Genomic DNA, 19,751 nt, shown 5'->3' with positions numbered 1-19,751 from the left:
TCGCAGGACAGGGTCGGGTTTAGTGAGCCCTCTCTGCCACAAAGTGCACGTTGATTCACAACACACGCCCTGTCACCGGCTTAGAAAGCGGCGCAAATTAACTTTGTTGCTGTTTTGTGAGGCGAGGGGAAACCTTTTCTCCCAGTTCAACTCAGCGCGCTACAAACCGTGCTTGTTACAGTTTGTGACGGAGCCTCGTGTGGGCGCAGAGCCCTTGACACACAGGGGATGCTTGAGAAAGAAAAGAAGGGGTGTTTTTGGGGGTGCGCTGGTTTTTGGCTCCCCCGGCGCTGAGGCGGGAGCGCTCGCGGGCCGCGGTGGCACGGCCGCTGTGACACGGCCGCGGTGGCACGGCCGCGGTGGCACGGCCGCTGTGACACGGCAGCGCCGGCCCCGCCGCCGCCCGGCCCTGCGCGCCGCTCCCGCCCCGCCGGCCCCGCCCGCCGTTCCCTGGTGGCGGCGCGGCCGCTGCCGGCCGCCGTAGCCCCTGCGCGGGGAGCCCGTGCCGCCGCAGGCAGAGAAAGGCGGCGCGACTCGGGTTCCAAGATGGCGGCGGCGCCGCGGTAGCTGCTGAGGCGGCGGAGCGGAGGCAGCGAGGGCCCGAGCCGCGGCGCCGCGTCGCCCTCTCGCCGTCCGGGAGCCATGGAAAGCGGCGCGGGAAAGGCCCCGCGCTGCCCCTGAGCGGCCCCGCTGCTCCCCCGCTCCGCCCTCGCTCCATCGCCGGCCCGGAGGCGGAGCGGGCCCGGGCCTAGGCCCGGCGCGGAGGCCCCAGGCCGGGGCTGCACCATGTCGGACACCCGCCGGCGGGTGAAGGTCTACACCCTCAACGAGGATCGGCAATGGGACGACAGGGGCACCGGGCACGTCTCCTCCACCTACGTGGAGCGGCTCAAGGGGATGTCGCTGCTGGTGCGCGCCGAGGCGGACGGTGAGAGCGTGGCCGGGGCGGCGCGGAGGCCTAGGCCGCCCGGGATGGGCCTGGGCCCGGGATGGGCCTCGTCCCCTTCCCCGCCGCCCGGGCCCGGCCTGGGCCTCGTCCCCTTCCCCGCCGCCCGGGCCGGGCTGCTGGTGGCTTCTCCCCTCCCCGTGTTTATCAGGGAAGCCCTCGGAAATTACTGGGGTTTTCAGCCTCTATTTGTGGTTCCCAGGTTTCCTCCCCCCACGCTCCGCAGCAGGACTCACCCCCTGGCTCCGGCGTTTCCCCTTCTGGTTGCCCCTAACAGGTTGCATCACCTTTGACTGAGCAGAGATGAAGTTGTTACATGTGGCGACATCTTGTTCGCTTTCAGAGTAATTTTGTTGGCTTTCAGAGCGCTCTTTTCCTCCCCTTCTTGCTACTGTAAAAAGTTGTTTGTTTCCCCACTGATGATATTTGAGTTGTGTGATGTCGCTGATGTTTTTTTGCGCTTTAAAGTCATCTTAAGGGTCTCTTTTGGAGGGGGGAGGGTACGCGCTCACCACTTTGTCGGCCGACAGGTGCTAATGTGCTAAATAAACCACCTAAGACTGGTATAAATTACTCTGGAGCTGTTGCCAGGATACATACACTGCTTGCATACACAAGATAAAGTCCCTGGGTTTATAGTATCTCGATGATTCACTTCTGAAGGAAATAAAAGCAAACAGCCCACGTGGCTTCAGTGGACAAAAATGCTGGTGTATGCCGGGCAGCGTGTTACCTGCTGCAAATCTGTGTGGGTTTGCTACACGGCGTTTAAACGAGCTCCTCGTCGCGCCAGGTGTCAGTAGGAAAAAAGCAGCTCTATAGGCATTGGTCTCAATTAGAAGAGAAAAATATGTGTTGATCTGGATATTGGTGTTGAATTTTGTCTTATCTGGCTTATTTTAGGAAATCGTGTTTAAAGGTGATGGTTTTCCTGGACTTTCTGGAAGATATGGATTAAGTCGGGCACATGTTGGCCGACACACGGGCAGTTGTTACAAGATACGTGGCGATGTTTCTTTTGTTAAAGTCAGTAAATATCTCTTTGTACCTTTTCCAGGTTCTCTATTGTTAGAATCGAAGATAAATCCAAATACTGCATATCAAAAACAGCAGGCAAGTATTATTGCTCGGCTTTTTTATTCCTATTACTGATGCTGAGGAATTGTTTTATGCTCAAGCTAATTGTGGTTTTGAGGAGCAAAGCGAAGCAGTGTGACGTGGAATTGTCAGTGGTGTTTTTCAGAGGTGAAAAGCCTCCTTAGAAGCCCATAGAGACTATAGCACTTCACATTCTAGAAATTGAAACGTGTGTCTCCTATAAAACCCTTTGGGCCTTCAGGGTTTGAAGAGAGTCTGTGCAATTTGGACAAATGTTGAACTCATTACAGGAGAAATAGTCAGAAACATGTATGTGTAACTTTTGTGTCTCATCCCAGGCGGTATGAAACAATTCCTGCATTAGGAAGGCAAAATTTTGGCCAGCCCTGTTGTGTTTACTTTTCAAGTTCTCTTTCTGGAAATAACAGGGAGGAATGAGGTTTTGTTGCTGTCTAGTTTTTGTTTTAAACCTTGAAAACTTGTGTTGTCCTAAGTAAAGCGAGTGGTGTGGTGAGACCGTTTTGCGGGAGTGCCTTTCCTGGGGAGCTGTGTTAATAGCCCATTTTCATTTAATCCACCTAAAAATAACTTACTAAATCTACTCTGCTTCATTGCTTCTTCCTTCTTCTGCATTAATTTTAATGTGTCTGCTTACATTGTTCTCGTGGTTATTACTGTTTAGTTGAGGGTTTTTTTCTGTTCCTTTGTTCTACAGTAGATTCTCTGTTCCTTTCATTCCGTGTTTTATGCTGCTTTCCATTATTATGGTATCCAGAAGCGTTTCACTACTAAAACCCAGTGATTTTGTGCTTCCTAAATCATGAAGAGGGAAATCTTTAAAGATTTTGTGTGGTTTGGATTTTTTTTCAAATGGGAAGGTGACAAGTTCTGGCTGTTTGAGGAAAGACACTCTGAGCCCTTGAGCACAGCTTGGCTGATGTTGGCTTAGGAGCGAGTCAGAGCTTGGGCCCAGCTTTTCCAAAGCCTCTGTTTTCTGTGGTTTCCCCTTGTCACCCGGTAGATACCGGTGGGTTTAGGTGGATGAGGGTCGCGCGTTTCCTGGGCAGCTGCGCTGAGGTGGGAGGGCGGTTTTCATGGAGCTCTGCAGGGGTGTGAAGTGAAGAGCCTGGAACCGCTTCCTGTTCAGCAGAGGAAACCAATACAGAACGAGCTACAAACGCAGATTGTTGCTGCAGAGCTTTAAAGCACTTCCTTTTGCAGCCTGTTTTCTGAAACTTCGGAGAACTGATTATTTGAAAACTTAATTGGTAGTGACTTCAGTAGCTTTTGTTGCCATTTTTCTTGTGGAAGTCTTTGTAGGTTGTAGTTTTGACAAACTCAGGCTGAGGTTTATTTTGGTTGACTTTTGGTACTGATTCTAATGCTGTTATGTCTTTGTGGCTGAAAGGGTTGCTTCACTGTTCACTCTTTTGAAGAAGTTTGGGTTTGGTTGAATTATTATTTTTTTTTTTAATTTTAGAGGGATAATGATTGCTGATATCCAGAGATAAGTTCTAGGTTTATCTAAGCCCTGAAATCATACAGCTTTTAGTTACAGAGCTTTGCCCTCAAGTTTTACCTGTTTCCTTCTTAGCAGAGTAGCGAAAAGCAAACTTTAATGTAGCATTCCTGTCCTTTTCTCAGTTGATGAGACTTTAGTCCCATCTCTTAAAGATTGTAACATTCAAATGTGGAAGTTGCAGGAGCAGATACTATTTAAAAATGGTGGAGGGATTTGGGCAAATGCTTTAGTGAACCAGATGGTCTTTCCTCAGTGTCCCTACTTGGATGTGAAGTCTGTTACATACATGGGCAGAAGACTCTGGCAGGTGCTTGTAGGTGAATGGCAGCGTTTAATTGCAGATTTTCATTAAGGTGCTGATCATCTTGGGTTTGGGGAAAGCTGCGAGATGGTGCAGCTTGATGGGAAGGAAACATGCCCTGCCTACGCATCTGTCTTCATGTAAATCGCTTGCTTGGACTTACAGGTTGTCGCTTGAATTGTCATTTGCATAACAACATTGTGCAGAAAAAAAGAAAAGCAACTGTGTTGTAGTTGATGTGCGTCAGTCTGTGACTCCCAATGTTATACTGTTTGTGCTAAGTAGTGCTAGAACTAAACTGTAACTATAGTTCTATAAACAGGGCAGGCCTGGGATCTGCCTTCTCAAGTTGTGTTGGTGGTCACTGGCGTTCCCACCGGATTTGATTTGGTCAAGGTGTTGGGTGTACTATAATCCTGACCCCTTTCTCAACAGAAGTAGGGCTTGGATTAGACACGGGTGCCAGGCTGCTTAGCATGAAACATGAAAGTATCTCTAATTGAGAGCCTGGAGAGTGTAGGTCCCCTGGGTTTTAGGGCAGAGGCTTTGAGAGCTCCCCACTCCGGCGGACACTGTGTTGGCCGAAGGGCAGGCTCCCCAAAGGGCAGGCTGGCGTGTGCTCTGGAGCAGTTTACACAGTTGTTACCACACCCGTTGGGTGTTCCACCCTCTGCTCGAGGTTATTGTTCCCTGGCAAAGCTGGCAGAAGAGCGTGTCCTCGGTGAGAAATCACGTGGATCCAGTCGTGCGCTTTGTTCCTTCACCTCCTCAGCAGGAATTTTTGGTTGCGTGGCTGTAAGACTTGAAACTGCTACAGCAATCCTTGCTGCAAACTCCACCTTCTGATGGTAACTCTCCTTTAGGTGCTCTGTCCGTTTTCAGATCCGCAAACGCTGTCTTTTGCACAGAGTTGCCGTCAGTCCTGTGACAACGGAGCAGTTTGCTTGAGGCGAAGCCCACGTTACTTGAGGGCAGGATTTCCCGGGTTTGCAGGGTGCTGTTAGAGCCAGCCCGAGCGGTTCCCCAGGGCTGCTGCCCTCTTCACCGCTGCGGGATGTTCACCTTAGGCGTAGGAACCAATTAACTGAAATACCTGCTATGTCCTACAAGCCCAGTTGAAGTGCTCACTCCAAAGTGGCGAATGCTCTTGCTCTTTGTGTGGCCTCTGATGATGTTTTGGGAGAAGGAAGCTGACCTATTAGTAGGCATTTATCAACAATGTTGCTGTAAGAAAAACATGTCATGCTAAACTGGTTTTGTTGTTGTTAAGAAAAAAAAATGCAGAGATAAAACTCCTGAAGTTTCGTCAAGTGTGTGTGTTTGTTTGGGTCTGGTTGCTAAGCTTAAAGGTATCGGTTGGAATATTTTGTTTGCACTAAAAGTGATGCATAAGGTAAAGGCTTCCAAGCCTTGATAAGCCCTGCAGTAAATGTAGGAAGTAACTTACCTTATTGACCATTAAGCAAGTGTCCTCATAAAACCTCATAAAAAAGCCTTTTTAGTCTCTTCTGAAATTGCAGCCAATCTTCAGATAAGTTGTGCAACTGCACAGATTGAATTGAGAGAGACAGTAGTAACAGGAAAAACAACAACTTACTCAAATGAAAATACTTGTTGTCGAGGTGTTTGTAACTTTAGTGAGAACTTAAGAGTTTGCTATTATTCAGGCTGTATGTCTTTTGATTCAGAAAATAATATTTTACCCTTAGTTAAACATTATTTCTCACATTGCTAAGGCTGTGTTAAATCCTTTCTGAGGAAGAAACTGTAATCTTGGGTTTTTTGTTTCTACTTTATTAAATAAGAAAAGACTTAAGAAAGCCTGCAATATAACAATTTAATTACAACGTTTGCATTCCCTTTTCAAGACTGTTGGGTCCAAAGTATGTTACAGAAATGCTGCTATAAGTGTTTGGGATATGAAAAAAGTATATTTAAATGTATAGTAAGTAAGGTAGTCATAAAATAGCAAAAAAGAAAGGTGATGTCCCTTGTGGCAGAACAGCTGATGTAATATTTCAGTGGCTTGTGTTCTTTTTCAAGAAGGGTAAGTTCATTATGATTATTTCTTCTTTAGACATATCACTTAATGGAATAGAGATTAATATGCAGTGTAGACCTCTTTCAGAAACAGTGGCTTTTTTTGTCTTAAACAGGACACCCTGATTGTTTGGTCAGAAGCGGAGAACTATGATTTAGCACTGAGTTTTCAAGAAAAAGCCGGCTGTGATGAAATTTGGGAAAAAATCTGCCAGGTACAGTCAAGTTGAAATATTCTGTTTCTTCCAGATATTTTATTGTCTCAAGTGACTTCATGTATTTGTGCTGTAATTTTTAAACCTGCTTGTAAATTAAGCACATATTCGCCATTATTTTCTGGGGCTTTTCTGTGCAAGATCTGAAGTTGCCACTGTTTAGAACACTAGTTGTTGTTTTCGCAATTGAATTTCACGCTTTTGAACAATTGTATTTTTTTCATCAAGACCTAAGTCTTGTTGCCTGTCTGTGTCATAAGGATATTTCAATCTTCATTGTTTTATTAGGAAACAGTTTAGATTTTACATTTTCAACTTTGGAGGTAACAAATCAGTGGAGTGTAGCACCTGTGTGTATTTAAGAAACCTGGGCATTTATGTTGGAATTAATCGGAACCTCAGATTTTGAAATGACGCACTGTAAAGCTGTTAACTAAAGAAACATACGACTTGGGTTTCCCAGCAGCTTCCTTTGAAAAAAACTACGCAATTTAAATACATTCTTGATCTTTGCATGTTTGGGGGTATAATGTCTTCTCGGCCAGGTCTGAAGTCCTGTTGTTGTCAGGAACTGATCCCAGTAACCGGAAGTATATTTGTCTGATAGATAGTCCAGGGTTTAAATCGGTTTTAAATAGCGGCTGAGGCGATGGCCGGTCTTCATGTGACCGGTGTAAACCATGAGCCTTGGGCTCTTTCATCAGACTCCAGAACTCGTCCCACTTTGTCACAGAATCATTTGGGTTGGCAAAGACCCACAAGATGATTGAGTCCAACTGTTCACCTCCCAGTGTCACTAAACCACATCCCCAGGAACCTCAGACTCACCGTTCTTTGTGAGGGAGTTCACAACAGGAGGTTGTGGGTTCTAGAACCGGCTCAATGGGGCAAAGAAAAGCAGGAGGTTGATGAGCAGGATGGGGGAAGGAGGTAGAGGGGCAGACAAAGTGGAATTAAAGCGCAGAGTGGGGCACAAGTGCTTCCCTCGCGTTCAGTTTTGGCGTTCGTGATGGTTTCCTGCCTTTGTTCTTGGTCTTTTTATACATTTCACTTAATGTTGGTATCGCTGTGGGCTCTTACTATGAGTTCAAGGCTTCATACCCTTCAGTTTGAGACACCAAAAGGAATGTTGTTAGGCCCTTCTTTTTATTTTGTGCCTGTCTTCAAGGTGCTTCTTGACACCACAGGGGTTTGGTTTCATTAGATTTTTTTGACAAATGTACTGATGAGGATAATGGTAGCGACTGTAGAATTTAGAGGCAGCAAACTTGCTCCTCTGCGCAGCTGGATGTTTTCCAGGCCACTCAAGGTGTAGAAGTGCTCATGCACTTGTTATTTCACTCATTGACTTATTTTTCTGTGCGTTTGGGATGGGACGGTAATTGTGTGCGCTCTCTTCTAGGTTCAAGGTAAGGATCCCTCGGTGGAAGTCACGCAGGACCTCATTGAGTCAGAAGAGGAACATGTAGAAGAAATGCCCGAAACGAGTCCTTTGATCGACCTCCCCACTTGTGAACTCAACAAACTTGAAGAGATTGCCGACCTAGTTACCTCCGTTCTCTCCTCGCCCATCCGCAGAGAAAAGCTCGCGCTGGCCTTGGAGAATGAAGGCTACATTAAAAAACTCCTGCAGCTTTTCCAAGTCTGTGAGAATTTAGAGAACACCGAAGGCTTACATCATTTGTATGAAATTATTAGAGGGATTTTGTTCCTCAACAAAGCGACTCTGTTTGAGGTGATGTTTTCTGATGAGTGTATTATGGATGTTGTTGGATGCCTTGAGTACGATCCTTCTTTGGCTCAGCCAAAACGGCACAGGGAGTTCTTGACCAAAACGGCAAAATTTAAGGAGGTTATTCCTATAACAGACTCCGAACTCAGGCAAAAAATCCACCAGACTTACAGGGTACAGTATATTCAGGACATCATCTTGCCGACACCATCTGTTTTTGAAGAGAACTTTCTTTCTACCCTCACTTCCTTTATTTTCTTCAACAAAGTTGAGATTGTCAGTATGTTGCAGGTAAGTGGTTTTTCATCTGGTGTGGATGGATTGTGTATAGATACCTCTAGCTGTAGCTTTGAAATTGATGACAGCTCTTTAACATGCTGTAAGTTAATGGTTTGTGCTTTCATTTGCATCATATTTTGTGTGCTTCCCCTTGTTTCTGATACCTTTTGGGTTTTATTTTAAAAATCATAAATTTCAGGCGCATATCTTAATATATTTTTAACAGTTGTAAACAGTTAGAGGTTCTTCTCCTTGATTCATGAGCAACATACACATTTTGAGCTGAACTGAATAGATATTTAGGGAATAAGCAACTTTTTGTATTACATGTCAGGGCCATTTGCGACATCTTTAAAACAAATTCTGAGTCTGTGGTTCCAAAGAGCGTGTTCAGAACCATTCCTGCGATACTACTGTTACTTTCTGGTACTAATTTCAAATGTTCATGTTGTGGTATGAAGTAATTTTTCTTCCTTCATACTGATATCCAAAATTAATAATGAATAACCAACACGTTACTATGTCAAAAATCGTACTGAATACTTGGTAGCCAGAAGCAGGCTTAAAAATGGAGTTGGGCGTGACAACCAAACTGGAGCGTGGAAGGAGCTTCATGAAGAGCTGTGTGTGAACTTCCTGGTGTTTGGGGTGTTTTCAGTTCATATTTTTTGCGCGGACTCATGTAGCAAAATGGTTTTATTCTGTTTCTGATCCGCATGTTGCTGTAGAATAGGACATGGCACAGCTGCTGGTTTTGTTGTGAGTGCGCGTAGTCTCGGGAGAAGGAGGGAGCGGAGAAGTCGTGGAAGGAGAGCGGCGCTGGAGCAGGGATGTTGCCATAAGAATATTTCTGTAGCACGCAATAGAGAACTGGAGCAACATCAAAACTACAGAATTGCTTGAATAAGCTTTTGGGCTTCTTTCTACTTGGTTGAATAGCAGAAAGAAACTAAAAAGTAAATCCCACTGGCAAAATGGATGGCTTTGTATGTGAATAAATCGTGCCCTTTTTGTTCTTTTGCAAATATTACTTTTCTAAAACCAAATTCAGTATCATTCTCCTGAGGCCACAGTCCTGCTTCCATTTAGAGCTTTTTAACTGGATGAACTTCTTTATTTTTCGTGTAAGTTTTACTGCACTGAATGTTTAATTGTGCCTTAGAAAACTGAGTTCTTGTTACCTCCAGTACTCGCTGAAGAAACCTCTCAAATCCTCTGATGGTTCTTTGCTGCTGTTGGTCGCTGCTGTCTTTGTTGTAGTAGAGCAGGTTGCCTCTCTCTTTTAAACACTGCGATGGAGACATGCGCAGTGATTTACAAGTTGTCGCTGCAGTACCTCATTTGAGCTGCCTTGACAAACTAAGGAGGAGAGCTGTTCTTGTAGGCAGATTACACGGTAGTGCGGACCTGGAGTTCAGGGCTGTTGTTGCAGTTCCCGGGTGTGTAAATCAGCTTTTTGTTGTGGCCCAAGAATTCTAAATCTCCTTTGGGTTTGGTGGACGCATCGGGAGTCTCGTTACCCTAAATAACACTGGCAAAGCTCCCCAGGAGAGTTTAGAGCAGTAACAGACTGTTTGCGGCAGTAAAGCTCCTTTCTGTGTGGATCCCGGGGCTGCTGGCGCTGAGAGCAGCCGCGTGGGACGCGGAGCGAGCGTGGCAAACAAACACACATCCACGCTCTGCTTTCAGACGCCAGGCCCGCGCTGCTGCACCGGGGACCTTCTAACCTCGCTGTTAGTGCCTGTGCTACGGTTATTTTATTTTTAACAGGCTTAATTAAGCTGTTAGAGCCAGCAAAGCTTGGAATAAACCATTAAGTCTGTGTGTTTTGCACTGCTGGTGATTCCAGGTATCGTTTGCTTGTAAAGCGTTTCTTTTCCCCACATCGTAAAATTTTTAGGGGAAAAAAATTGATGTGAGCCTTTGGCTGGCATTCCTGTAGCTGTAAAAATTCTATATTATGTTAGTCTAATAAAACGCGTGGATTTTAGTGCCAGCACGCAGAGACATAGAGAACTAAGCACCTTCCACCTTGTGCAATGAAATGTTGATATATATTTATTGGAATGTTGCTGTTATGTTCATGTTTGTTCAATGTGTAAGTAAACAGAGCTGGATTAGTACAGTGATGCGTAATTCTGTAATGCTGTAGCATAACATGACTATTTGCTTTAGGATTTGTATTGTATTTAAAAGGTAACAGAGACAGTTGATTTGGGAGAACGCCAACACTTTTCCATGTGGAGAGCAGAGAAATCAATGTACAGAGAGGGCAGGAGGTGCCAAACATCTGAGAAGTGATGATGGTCACGCTGGTTTTCTTGTATCTCTTGAGTATTAAGCAATGGTGTAACTGAAATGCTTAATGAAAAGTGAAATGTTGTCCTCTATATACTTAAAAATAAGTACCTCTTGGTATCTACTAATGCACGTTTTGTTTCTTGGTTTTGTTTTTTCTAATGAGTGAGCAGGTAATTAAACACTGTAGTTAAGCTTACGTTAAGTTTGACTTTTTATAGTGTGGGAGCCCGTAAAGGTCGGTGCTTTAACTTTGAAGGTGCATCTGTGTTAAGTCGTGTTCTTCTTATGTGTTACGCAGGAAGACGAGAAATTTTTGTCTGAAGTTTTTGCACAATTAACAGATGAAGCTACAGATGATGACAAACGATGTGAATTGGTGAGTGGTTTGGGGGGTTCTTTGAATGCTGTCAACTGTGCAGATTAAGTAGAAATACTGAAGCTGTTGTGCCAGTTCTGCAGTCACTGGGGCATCTCTGTAACTATGGGATCATTTCCAGTGTAGCTCAGTCTTCATTTATTGCAAAGTAAGTTCTGATTTATTTGTTCTAAATAATTATCTTATTGCTGAGGACGTACTAGCACTGAGCTGACATTCTAAATGTAAAGCCGTGCCTTCTTCCAGATACTCAACATACCATATCACTGACATTTGTCATACAAACGCTGCTTTTGTCACTGTACTTTACTCATTCAAAAATATCTCTCAAGTCCTATGACTGAGGATTACCAGTAATCCCTTAATATACAAACACGAATCAACTCCACCTGAAGTTATTTTTTCCTATGCGCTAGGTGAACTTTTTCAAGGAATTCTGCGCGTTTTCTCAGACGTTACAACCTCAGAACAGAGATGCGTTTTTCAAAACTTTGGCAAAGTTGGGAATTCTTCCAGCCCTTGAAATTGTAATGGTAAGTGGCAACTTGGAGTTGATTTTAATAAAAGCAGCAAACCTCGCGGCCATCGAGCCGGTTCTTCTGATGCGCCGAGCACCTTTGTGTGGGTTTGACTGGGCAGTTTGCTCTGCTGCAGGTGAAGTTTATTGACCGTTCAGGATCCCAAAGGTGCCCAGTTTTCAGGAGCAGCCTGGCTTTAGGGCTGTTATATTTTCACCTTGCACGATGGGGAAGCCTCTGGTGAACACAGGCCTTTTGACAACGGAGTGTCAAAATTGAAGTAGATTCTTTTTTAATGTGGCAGCTTCATTTTTTTTCTTTTGTTGGGACCCTGCCAGAGAAGTATTTTTAGCTAATCTTGAACTGTGAGCTTGTTGCTATCCGAAAGATCACTTAATCCTGTCTTTTCAGAGCTATAAAGCAGATTAATCCATCCTGATCGGCAGTGTGAACACAGAACTGTTTTCACTCCTCCGCTTGAAGCAGCGGTTGCTGCCCGACCGCTGCAATTCATGTCAGTGCTGGCGTTACTCAGAAACCATACATTCAAGGGGTTATATATTCTAGAGTAACAACCTGTGGAGTTACTGAAGGGCATTGACTGTTATGGAAACATTAAAGTCATAGAGATGCTTAGTGATGAGATGAACTCTAATCTCATTATTCTTTTCTGGGACTAGAGCAGTCCAGATACTTGACGTTACGTTAATATTTTAGGCTTAGAAATCGTACAGTTACCGGAGAAAATCACCGTAAGGAAAACTATTAATTCTTGTTGCCTGGAAGTGAATACAGAAACTTTTGTACAGATTGACTTGTGTGGTTGATCCTTTTGTACAAAACCAGTAAACTCTGGATAGCAAGTAGAGGATACTTGTGTCTTAAATACTGTAGCAAGTAACACCATATATATGTTTGCTGCCTAAATAAGGCTATCAGTTTCACAGAAATCCTTGCCTTCTTTTTGAAGGAGGGAAATACCGGGGAAAAGATTTTGCTCTGTTTTATTTATTTCCTGTAACCATGTTACTGCATCTCTCATAGAAACTTTTCTAATCAAATCTTCTCAAAACTTTTAACTCCCTGTTCTTTGCAACTTTACTTGATAATAATACAAAACTTGAACCACTCTAATAAATCGACCTCTTTTTTAATTAGGGAATGGATGATCTGCAAGTTAGATCCGCTGCTACAGATATATTTTCTTATCTAGTAGAATTTAGTCCATCCATGGTCCGAGAATTTGTAATGCAAGAGGCCCAGCAGAGTGATGATGTGAGTAAAAGTGGTTTGGAGTTGTCAAATGTGCTTGTTTTAGAGCAGACGGGGGGAAAACCAGCAGAACAAACCTCTCCAGCATTTGGAGAACAGCCTAAAAATGTCGATAGTAGAAACATGGGAAGAAGTGGGTGTGAGATGTGAGCTGTGCCCAACAGGGATGTCGGGCAAGGAGCGTTGTCCAGAAAACCAAGAGTTGCGTTTAGTTTCCCTGGGGTTTTACTGGGAACGTCGTGCCGCTGTTGAAGCTGTTGCGTGCTTCCCTGGGCTGTGTTTTGCAGGATATCCTCCTCATCAACGTGGTCATCGAGCAGATGATCTGCGACACCGACCCGGAGCTGGGGGGCGCCGTGCAGCTCATGGGGCTCCTGCGAACCCTCATCGACCCCGAGAACATGTTGGCCACAGCTAATGTAAGAACATGCCAAGGGGCAAAGACGCTTTCCTGGCTCAGCACAATTAAAAGCCTCATATTTAGTGCCTTTACTGTTGTTGGAGGATTAAAAAAAGAGATTTTTATTCTTTTTTGACAGTGTTATATATGGTCCGATACTGAATTTAACAAGCAGAAAAATAAGCTAACATTTCCATTAACTTCAGATAATAGAAGAGGGTGGTATTGTGCAAGTGTTTATTAAACTCGGCAGCCCTGTGCTTCAATGAAGTTGTGGATTTGCATCTGGGGGGGTTGGTGATAGGTACATTGGTTTCATGGCTCTCGGATCTTTTCCCAAAATAAAAAGACACATCTTATTTGAGTGAAGATGAAAGTGCAGGACCGACCAGAAGGATACAGGCAGGCCTGAGGGTGCTGACACAATTATCTGGCTGGCTTTTATGCTGCTGCTCTTTCTTATTTAAAAAGAAGGATACGAATGCGACTATTTAATAAAGTTGTATTTGTTTTAGAAAACGGAAAAAAGTGAATTTCTCAATTTCTTCTACAACCATTGTATGCACGTTCTTACTGCACCGCTTCTGGCTAATACAGCGGAAGATAAATGTGAAAAAGGTGAGATTCATTTTTATTTCCCCCCCCCTTTAAGACTTGTAATGTTTTCAGGTGACCTGCAGTCCTGGTAACAGTGATAAGTCTGTGGAGCAAACATGCATCTCCTTTTGTGTAATGTTCATTTTATGGCAGTTTTCAGGACTAAAGCAGAGAGTGTCTTTGCTTCACAGGTCCTTCTTTTTGCAAGCTCGCGGAAATGCTGTGACCAGCAGGTCCAGGCTGTGCCCGGGTGATTAGAATAGGCGCTTTCCTTTAGTCTAGGGAGGAATGAAGTTCCTAAGTATTAGATTGTGTATTTTCACCGAGTCGAATTGGAACGCTTGTACCCTAAGTTGAATAGAGCGGTCTGGTCTGGCGAGCGTTCCCGCTGCCTGTTGATGGCCCTAGAGCTTACGCAAACTGTGGATTAGATGCAAAGTTTGAACAGCTGCTAGAATGGCTTGTTTATCCCCATCTTGTAAATATTTACAGTGCTTTGAAAAACCTTGTTCTGATTTTTGTTTCTGTTTTCTGTTTATCAGATGCAGTAGTTGGGTCCACTAAGAGTAATACGATTTGTCCTGGTAAGTTTTAATTGACCTTGAGTTTTGAAACTTGTCTTGTAGGCTGTGTACGGTGGGGTTTGTCTGTAACTTAAACCCATTCATTTTCCTTGTAGATAATTATCAAACGGCACAACTGCTAGCCTTAATTTTGGAGCTGCTCACTTTCTGCGTGGAACACCACACGTATCACATCAAGAATTACATTATGAACAAAGATTTGCTGAGAAGAGTCCTGGTCTTGATGAATTCCAAACACACTTTTCTGGCCTTGTGTGAGTGTGACCTGCTGTGATTTCCTTCTTCAGGGCTTTGTCTGCAGTGTGTGCAGTGGGTCCGACTACTAGAGCCTACTCAAATTCAGCATTTCTATTCATTTCCAATTTATTGCTGGCTGGCTCTTTAGTAATATTGAAAAAGGTAGATGTCTGTTTATGGTGGGAGGAGAATTGTGTGTTTTGAAGCCCACAGTGATGCTTTCAGGTCTTCCTGACAATAAGGCTCATTAGTGATCAGCCTCTCCATGGAAATACTGAGGAAATTTTGTGAGCTGGGGTGTTGAAAGAATCGGGGCTGGTTCTGGGAGGCGCACACAGGAGCGAGCTGATAATTCAGCTTCACGTGTGCTCATGTTCACTGTGTCTGTATTTCAAGACAATATGAATGGACGTGATGCGCAGGGAAGTCAGAGGAGGCAGGAAGGGTTACCTGGCAGCAAATGTGTTGTCTTGAACTTTCAGAAAGTGCTTTTTACTGTTCTTGGGTTGGGGATGCATCTTCCTCCCGGTAACATCGGGTTTTTCAGTTCTTTCCAAGCAAAGCAGATTGGAGCCCTGGCATGTATTTATTAAATCCCTTAATTGCTTTATAGGTGCTCTTCGCTTTATGAGGAGGATAATTGGCCTAAAAGATGAATTTTATAACCGTTATATCACCAAGGGAAACCTGTTTGAGCCCGTTATAAACGCCCTGTTGGATAACGGCACGAGGTACAACCTGCTCAACTCCGCGGTGATCGAGCTCTTTGAGTTCATCCGGGTGGTAAGTTCAGCGGTGTGCGGCATCTCGGGTGGAAATACAGAGCGTCAGTATTTCATGGGAAATAGTCTATTACTGCTAAAAGCACAAGCTCAAAAGGCGTCTGGGTCAGTGTCCTGTAGATTAAATTCTTCTCAGTGGTTGAATGTATTGGTGCTGGACCAAACTTTGAAGGGAGGAATTAGTGAAATATGTTCCATGCGAGTAAATCTGGGTTTTATTCAGTCTAAATGAGACCGACCTGACTGAATTTGAATGATCGCTGTCCTTTGAAGTCCCACTCAGGTGCTTTTTTAGTGTCAGCTTTGAACTGGCAGCTTTTCTGCTGTGTCGAAGGCTTCATCCCAGCCAGAAAGCATCCTGGCTTCATCAGCCCACCACAAACAATTAATTGGGACACTACTACATCTATTGTCCACATATGTGGGAAATTTAATTTCTAGGTTTCAGCTTTTTTATTAAAGAAAAATCAGATGGCTTCACATTTGTTCTTTACAATCATGTTTTGACTCTGGCCAATCAGCTCCTTTTAAAACTAATCTCTAAAGCTTTCTGAACTTCTGCATGTTAATATTTGAGACTGAAATACTGTTTTGTTCTCGTGCAGGAAGACATTAAGTCCCTTATTGCACATATAGTTGAAAACTTTTATAATGCACTTGAATCTATCGAATACGTTCAGACATTCAAGGGACTGAAGACAAAATATGAGCAAGAAAAAGACCGACAAACCCAGAAACTGAGCAGGTACGACCTGGTTTATATATATATTTATATATATTCTGAGACTTTTATTGAACGCCATGATGTAGTCTCGTTTTTTCTTTCCTAGAGGGGACAAAAAGCAGCGGGATGGGATTGTTGGGGTTTATTCAGTCTTGCTCAGAGCAATCCCTGTCTGGCTTTCCTTGTGCCCTGGTGTAGGACAGCTCATATTTGTCGGGATATGAAATGCTCAGCTGCACTGAATGCACTTGGAGCCATTTGCAACGCTGGCCGTGTTCTGTCTCTTGCAGCGTTCCATCCATCCTGCGCAGCAATCGATTCCGCAGGGACGCGAGAGCCTTGGAGGAGGATGAGGAGATGTGGTTCAACGAAGACGAAGAGGAGGAAGGTGAAGCTGTTGTACCTCCGGTTGAGAAGTCCAAACAGGAGGATGATTTTCCAGATAGCTATGAAAAATTTATGGAAACTAAAAAAGGTATGAGCTCAGTTTCAGCTTGTCAGAGCTGGAAGCGCTCGCTGTCAATACGTGGAGTCACATGTAAAGAGTAGCATGTGCTCTGGATCATAAGCAGGAGTTGGGGTGTTCCGTGAAATCAAGTCATGACTTACTAGCATGTTTTGCAAGCTAGTTTAGGATTAAAATAATGAGTTAAATTGCTTAAATGATATTCACAAGCAAGACTTAATGTGCTTGTGTGCGGTGAGCGAGCAGCATTGCCACGTCCACAGCGCCTGCGCCACTCAGTGAACGCTGGCGTGTTTGCGTGAGGGTGGGTGAGCTGCTCATTTAAACTGAACTTAAAACGAAAGCAGTGGCTTTTGCACAGGAATGCTGCTGTGAAGTGGATTGTACTCCATGCTCTACAGCTGATACTTAAGTATGAAAATGTTTGTCCCTCAGCTAAGGAGAGTGAAGACAAAGAGAACCTTCCAAAAAGGACTTCAGCTGGGGGATTCAAATTCACTTTTTCCCACTCAGCCGGCGCAGCCAACGGCGCAAACGGTGCGAACGGCAAATCCGTGGCCGCTCAGACGTCGCCCGCGGGCTCCAACGGCTCCTCGTCCAAGACGGCGACGCTGGGCAGCGCGGTGACGGCCGCCAAGGTGGGAGCGCCGGGCAGAACCTGCCGGCCCGCGGCCTGACCCGGCTCCAGCGGCGCTGGGGGGCGGGTCAGCGCTGGGCTCCAGGCAGGGCCCTTATTCACCTGTCTGTTCATCCCAACCCTGTCTAGCTAAACCCTGCCTAGGTTGGGGGAAGGTTTCAGGAGGTCTTAGGTGGGACTCGAGGCTGTTGCTGATCTGCTGGGCACAGTTTAATCTCGCGTCTTCCACCTCAGGTCCTCGGCTTGAACTGTCTGGTGCTGCTGCGTGTGATACACGCGAGATTGGTTTGTTCTGAATTATGTCAGTGGCGCTGTCAAGGATGTCAGTGCTTTTAGGCAGGTGAAATACAATAAGTAATAATTCTTAGGCCAGATCCGGAGGAGAGAGGAGGTTCCAGGACTTGGTTCAAAAACATTCTCAAGACAAACGGGTCCTTGAACGATAAAGGTGTCATCAAGAAAGCTCCTGCAGGCCGGTGTGTCCCGACAGGGTGCGGGGGGTTGTGCGCCGACATCGCACGTTCCGGGGTAGTTTCTTTAATGCGAGGTTTTATTTCTTCATTTTTTGTTTTGTTGTGTAATTGGCAGGGAAGTCTCGTTGGCCTAGTGGATTATCCTGACGATGAAGATGATGATGAAGAGGAGGAGACGTCTCCACGGAAAAGACCTCGTCTGGGTTCCTAAATGAAACCAAAACTTTGGAATAAAAACTTTTATTATGGGGTTTCAAATGCTGCAACTGTTTTAAGAGCTACAAAGAACCTGATGCAGAAAGCTTTCTCCCATGAGTATGTAAGATAATACAAGGAGTAGCAAAAGAAACTCAGTGTATGAGCTAGAAAGGGTTAGTTCTGTAAACACGAAGCTTCCAAGGAACTGAAGATCTTTCTAGTAAATAAGAGGCTGCCGTTCGGGCTGCCAAAAAAACACAAAAAAAAGTGGGTTAGTATTCACAGGGCCTGGATGATGCTTCTCAGCACGGAAAGTCTCAGGTGGCGGGAGGGCGGGAGGGCGAGGAACGGTAAACGCTTCAAAAATATTGCAGGGTTTCCCCGGTGTTAACAGGGCTAGGAAAAAAGCTTAACTTTTGAACCCAGTAATCTTAATTTTGTAATGGTGCTGTCAGTTGTGTTCTTTTAGCGACGCCTCTTTTTAAAACAATTTTAAGGGAAAATAACTCTGTTTGCATAAGAACAATCCAGATTTTGGGACCATTATTACCAATAAAACGGCTTTTCTCATTGTTGGAGGGAGGGACGCTGCAGTTACGGTGCATGTCGAGTTGTTTTAAAACCATTCAAAATCAGTTTGGATTTGTTATTTTTCAAGAGGAGAAAATGGAAGCTGGATTCAAAATGGATGGTTTTGCTTATTTTTTAACGAGCCAGCCGGTAGCATCCGTGGCGAGGAACGATGGCTTCCGAAAGCTCTCCCGCCGCCGCCCGTGGGAGCGTGAGCGGAGCTGGGCCCGGCCCCCCTGAGCGCCCGGGGGCTTCACGCTGGGGGAAAAGCCAATTTTGGTGGTTTTCGGGGTGCTGGGCGAGCTGGGTCTGCTCGGAGCAGGAAAGCGCTTTCCTGCCTGCGTTGCCATCGCGGAATTGAGGTGGCGACAGGAAACACTAACGCGGCGTTCAGGGCCATGAATTTAGCGGCGTTTGAACACCAAAGTCACTTTGGACCAAGATGGAATTATCTCTACCAGAACACGCTCTTTGGGGCGGAAGCAACAAGCAGCACGAAAGCCGCTTTCTTTTAAAAAATAAAAGCACATTCCACGTAGTAGGTGAGCAAACTGCGGCAGAAATAGGTGAGTGAAACGAGGCCAACAGTCCAGGTTTTGTTTTCAAGAGCAGCGAGTGAACTGTAAATATTTTAATGTGAGCTTGCCCGTATGATCTGAGATCATGATGAAGCGCGAGGAGATTTCCCGACGACAAATTGAACGCGTCAGACACGTTAAAATCCAGAACCAGCTGCGATCCACCACATCGGTCACTCTCGTAATATGTGTTATGGGTCCATTTCTCCTGGAATAGTTTAAACTGAAGCAGTTTCTCTGTTTTGGAGACTTTTGTAGTTAATTTTAATTTTAGCTATTGTTTGGAAAAAGATGGGCTGTCTGTGTAGATATGAAGTATAGTTTTTTCCATAAAATAGAAGTTTATTTTGTATTAAAAATGCCACTGTACTTGTTTTACACCATTTGTATACATGTGGTGATATTAATGCTGAACTGTAAAATTCAGGAATTAAAATGTGACCCTGTAATTCCATAATTCCTGCTTTTGTTTGGTTTGTCGTACGTGGTAAGTTTGACTCAGAATTTTAAATGTGGCTATTGTAGAATATTTTTGAAGATGAGTTATCCAGGTAGTTTTACAGTAACTCGATCCCAGTAGCCGCGATTCCCCCCGGGAGGGTGCAATTTGTTACCGAGTGTCCCCTTTGCAGGCGGCCCAGACGGGGACGGTTCGTGTTTTACCTTCCCTGAGGTACTGTCAGGAGCTTTCAAAAATACATTCAGACCAACATATGAGGGGTTTTTAGCAGCAAAACCAAGAATGTCATGAATTTTTAGAGTTGCTAGAAAGTGGCTTTAGGTGTCCTGTTAAAACCAAATGTAGGGTCCCTGGAGAGGTCTGTACCCAAACAGGTGCTGGTTCCCAGCCTGGGCTCCTGCCACTGCCCCTTTTAGGGAAAGAGCAGAACATCTGCCGCCATGTA

At 44.8% G+C, this 19,751-nt stretch overlaps 1 protein-coding gene across 3 annotated transcripts; it reads left to right on the top strand.

The window, feature by feature from the left end:
* The first annotated feature begins 498 nt into the window (after positions 1-498).
* PPP4R3B (protein phosphatase 4 regulatory subunit 3B) lies at positions 499-19,303 on the top strand. 3 transcript variants are annotated; one of them, XM_082049941.1, is made up of 16 exons: positions 499-928; positions 2,004-2,059; positions 6,024-6,122; positions 7,525-8,145; positions 10,733-10,810; positions 11,227-11,343; positions 12,487-12,603; positions 12,888-13,019; positions 13,516-13,618; positions 14,140-14,181; positions 14,277-14,435; positions 15,032-15,201; positions 15,806-15,945; positions 16,215-16,399; positions 16,904-17,028; positions 17,616-19,303. In XM_082049941.1, exons 1-16 carry the CDS (start codon positions 787-789, stop codon positions 17,709-17,711), a joined length of 2,382 nt encoding a protein of 793 aa, XP_081906067.1. In that variant the 5' UTR covers positions 499-786; the 3' UTR covers positions 17,712-19,303. The 3 variants fall into 3 exon arrangements, with proteins under 3 accessions (XP_081906067.1, XP_081906066.1, XP_081906065.1); XM_082049940.1 differs by having other exon boundaries at positions 501-909; positions 16,826-17,028; XM_082049939.1 differs by having other exon boundaries at positions 501-928; positions 16,826-17,028.
* The last annotated feature ends 448 nt before the right edge of the window (positions 19,304-19,751 follow it).

The sequence above is a fragment of the Streptopelia decaocto genome (genome assembly GCF_964273445.1).
Source record: "Streptopelia decaocto genome assembly, chromosome: 3".
Classification (NCBI taxonomy): domain Eukaryota; kingdom Metazoa; phylum Chordata; class Aves; order Columbiformes; family Columbidae; genus Streptopelia; species Streptopelia decaocto.
This window is presented reverse-complemented; position numbering and strand designations above follow the sequence as displayed.

Coding starts and splice junctions, on each gene's coding strand:
- PPP4R3B (XM_082049939.1), top strand. CDS start 787: ATGTCGGACACCCGCCGGCGGGTGAAGGTCTACACCCTCAACGAGGAT. Junction 14,436..15,031: donor ACACACTTTTCTGGCCTTGT/GTGAGTGTGACC, acceptor ATTGCTTTATAG/GTGCTCTTCGCTTTATGAGG. Junction 17,029..17,615: donor GCGCGGTGACGGCCGCCAAG/GTGGGAGCGCCG, acceptor TGTAATTGGCAG/GGAAGTCTCGTTGGCCTAGT.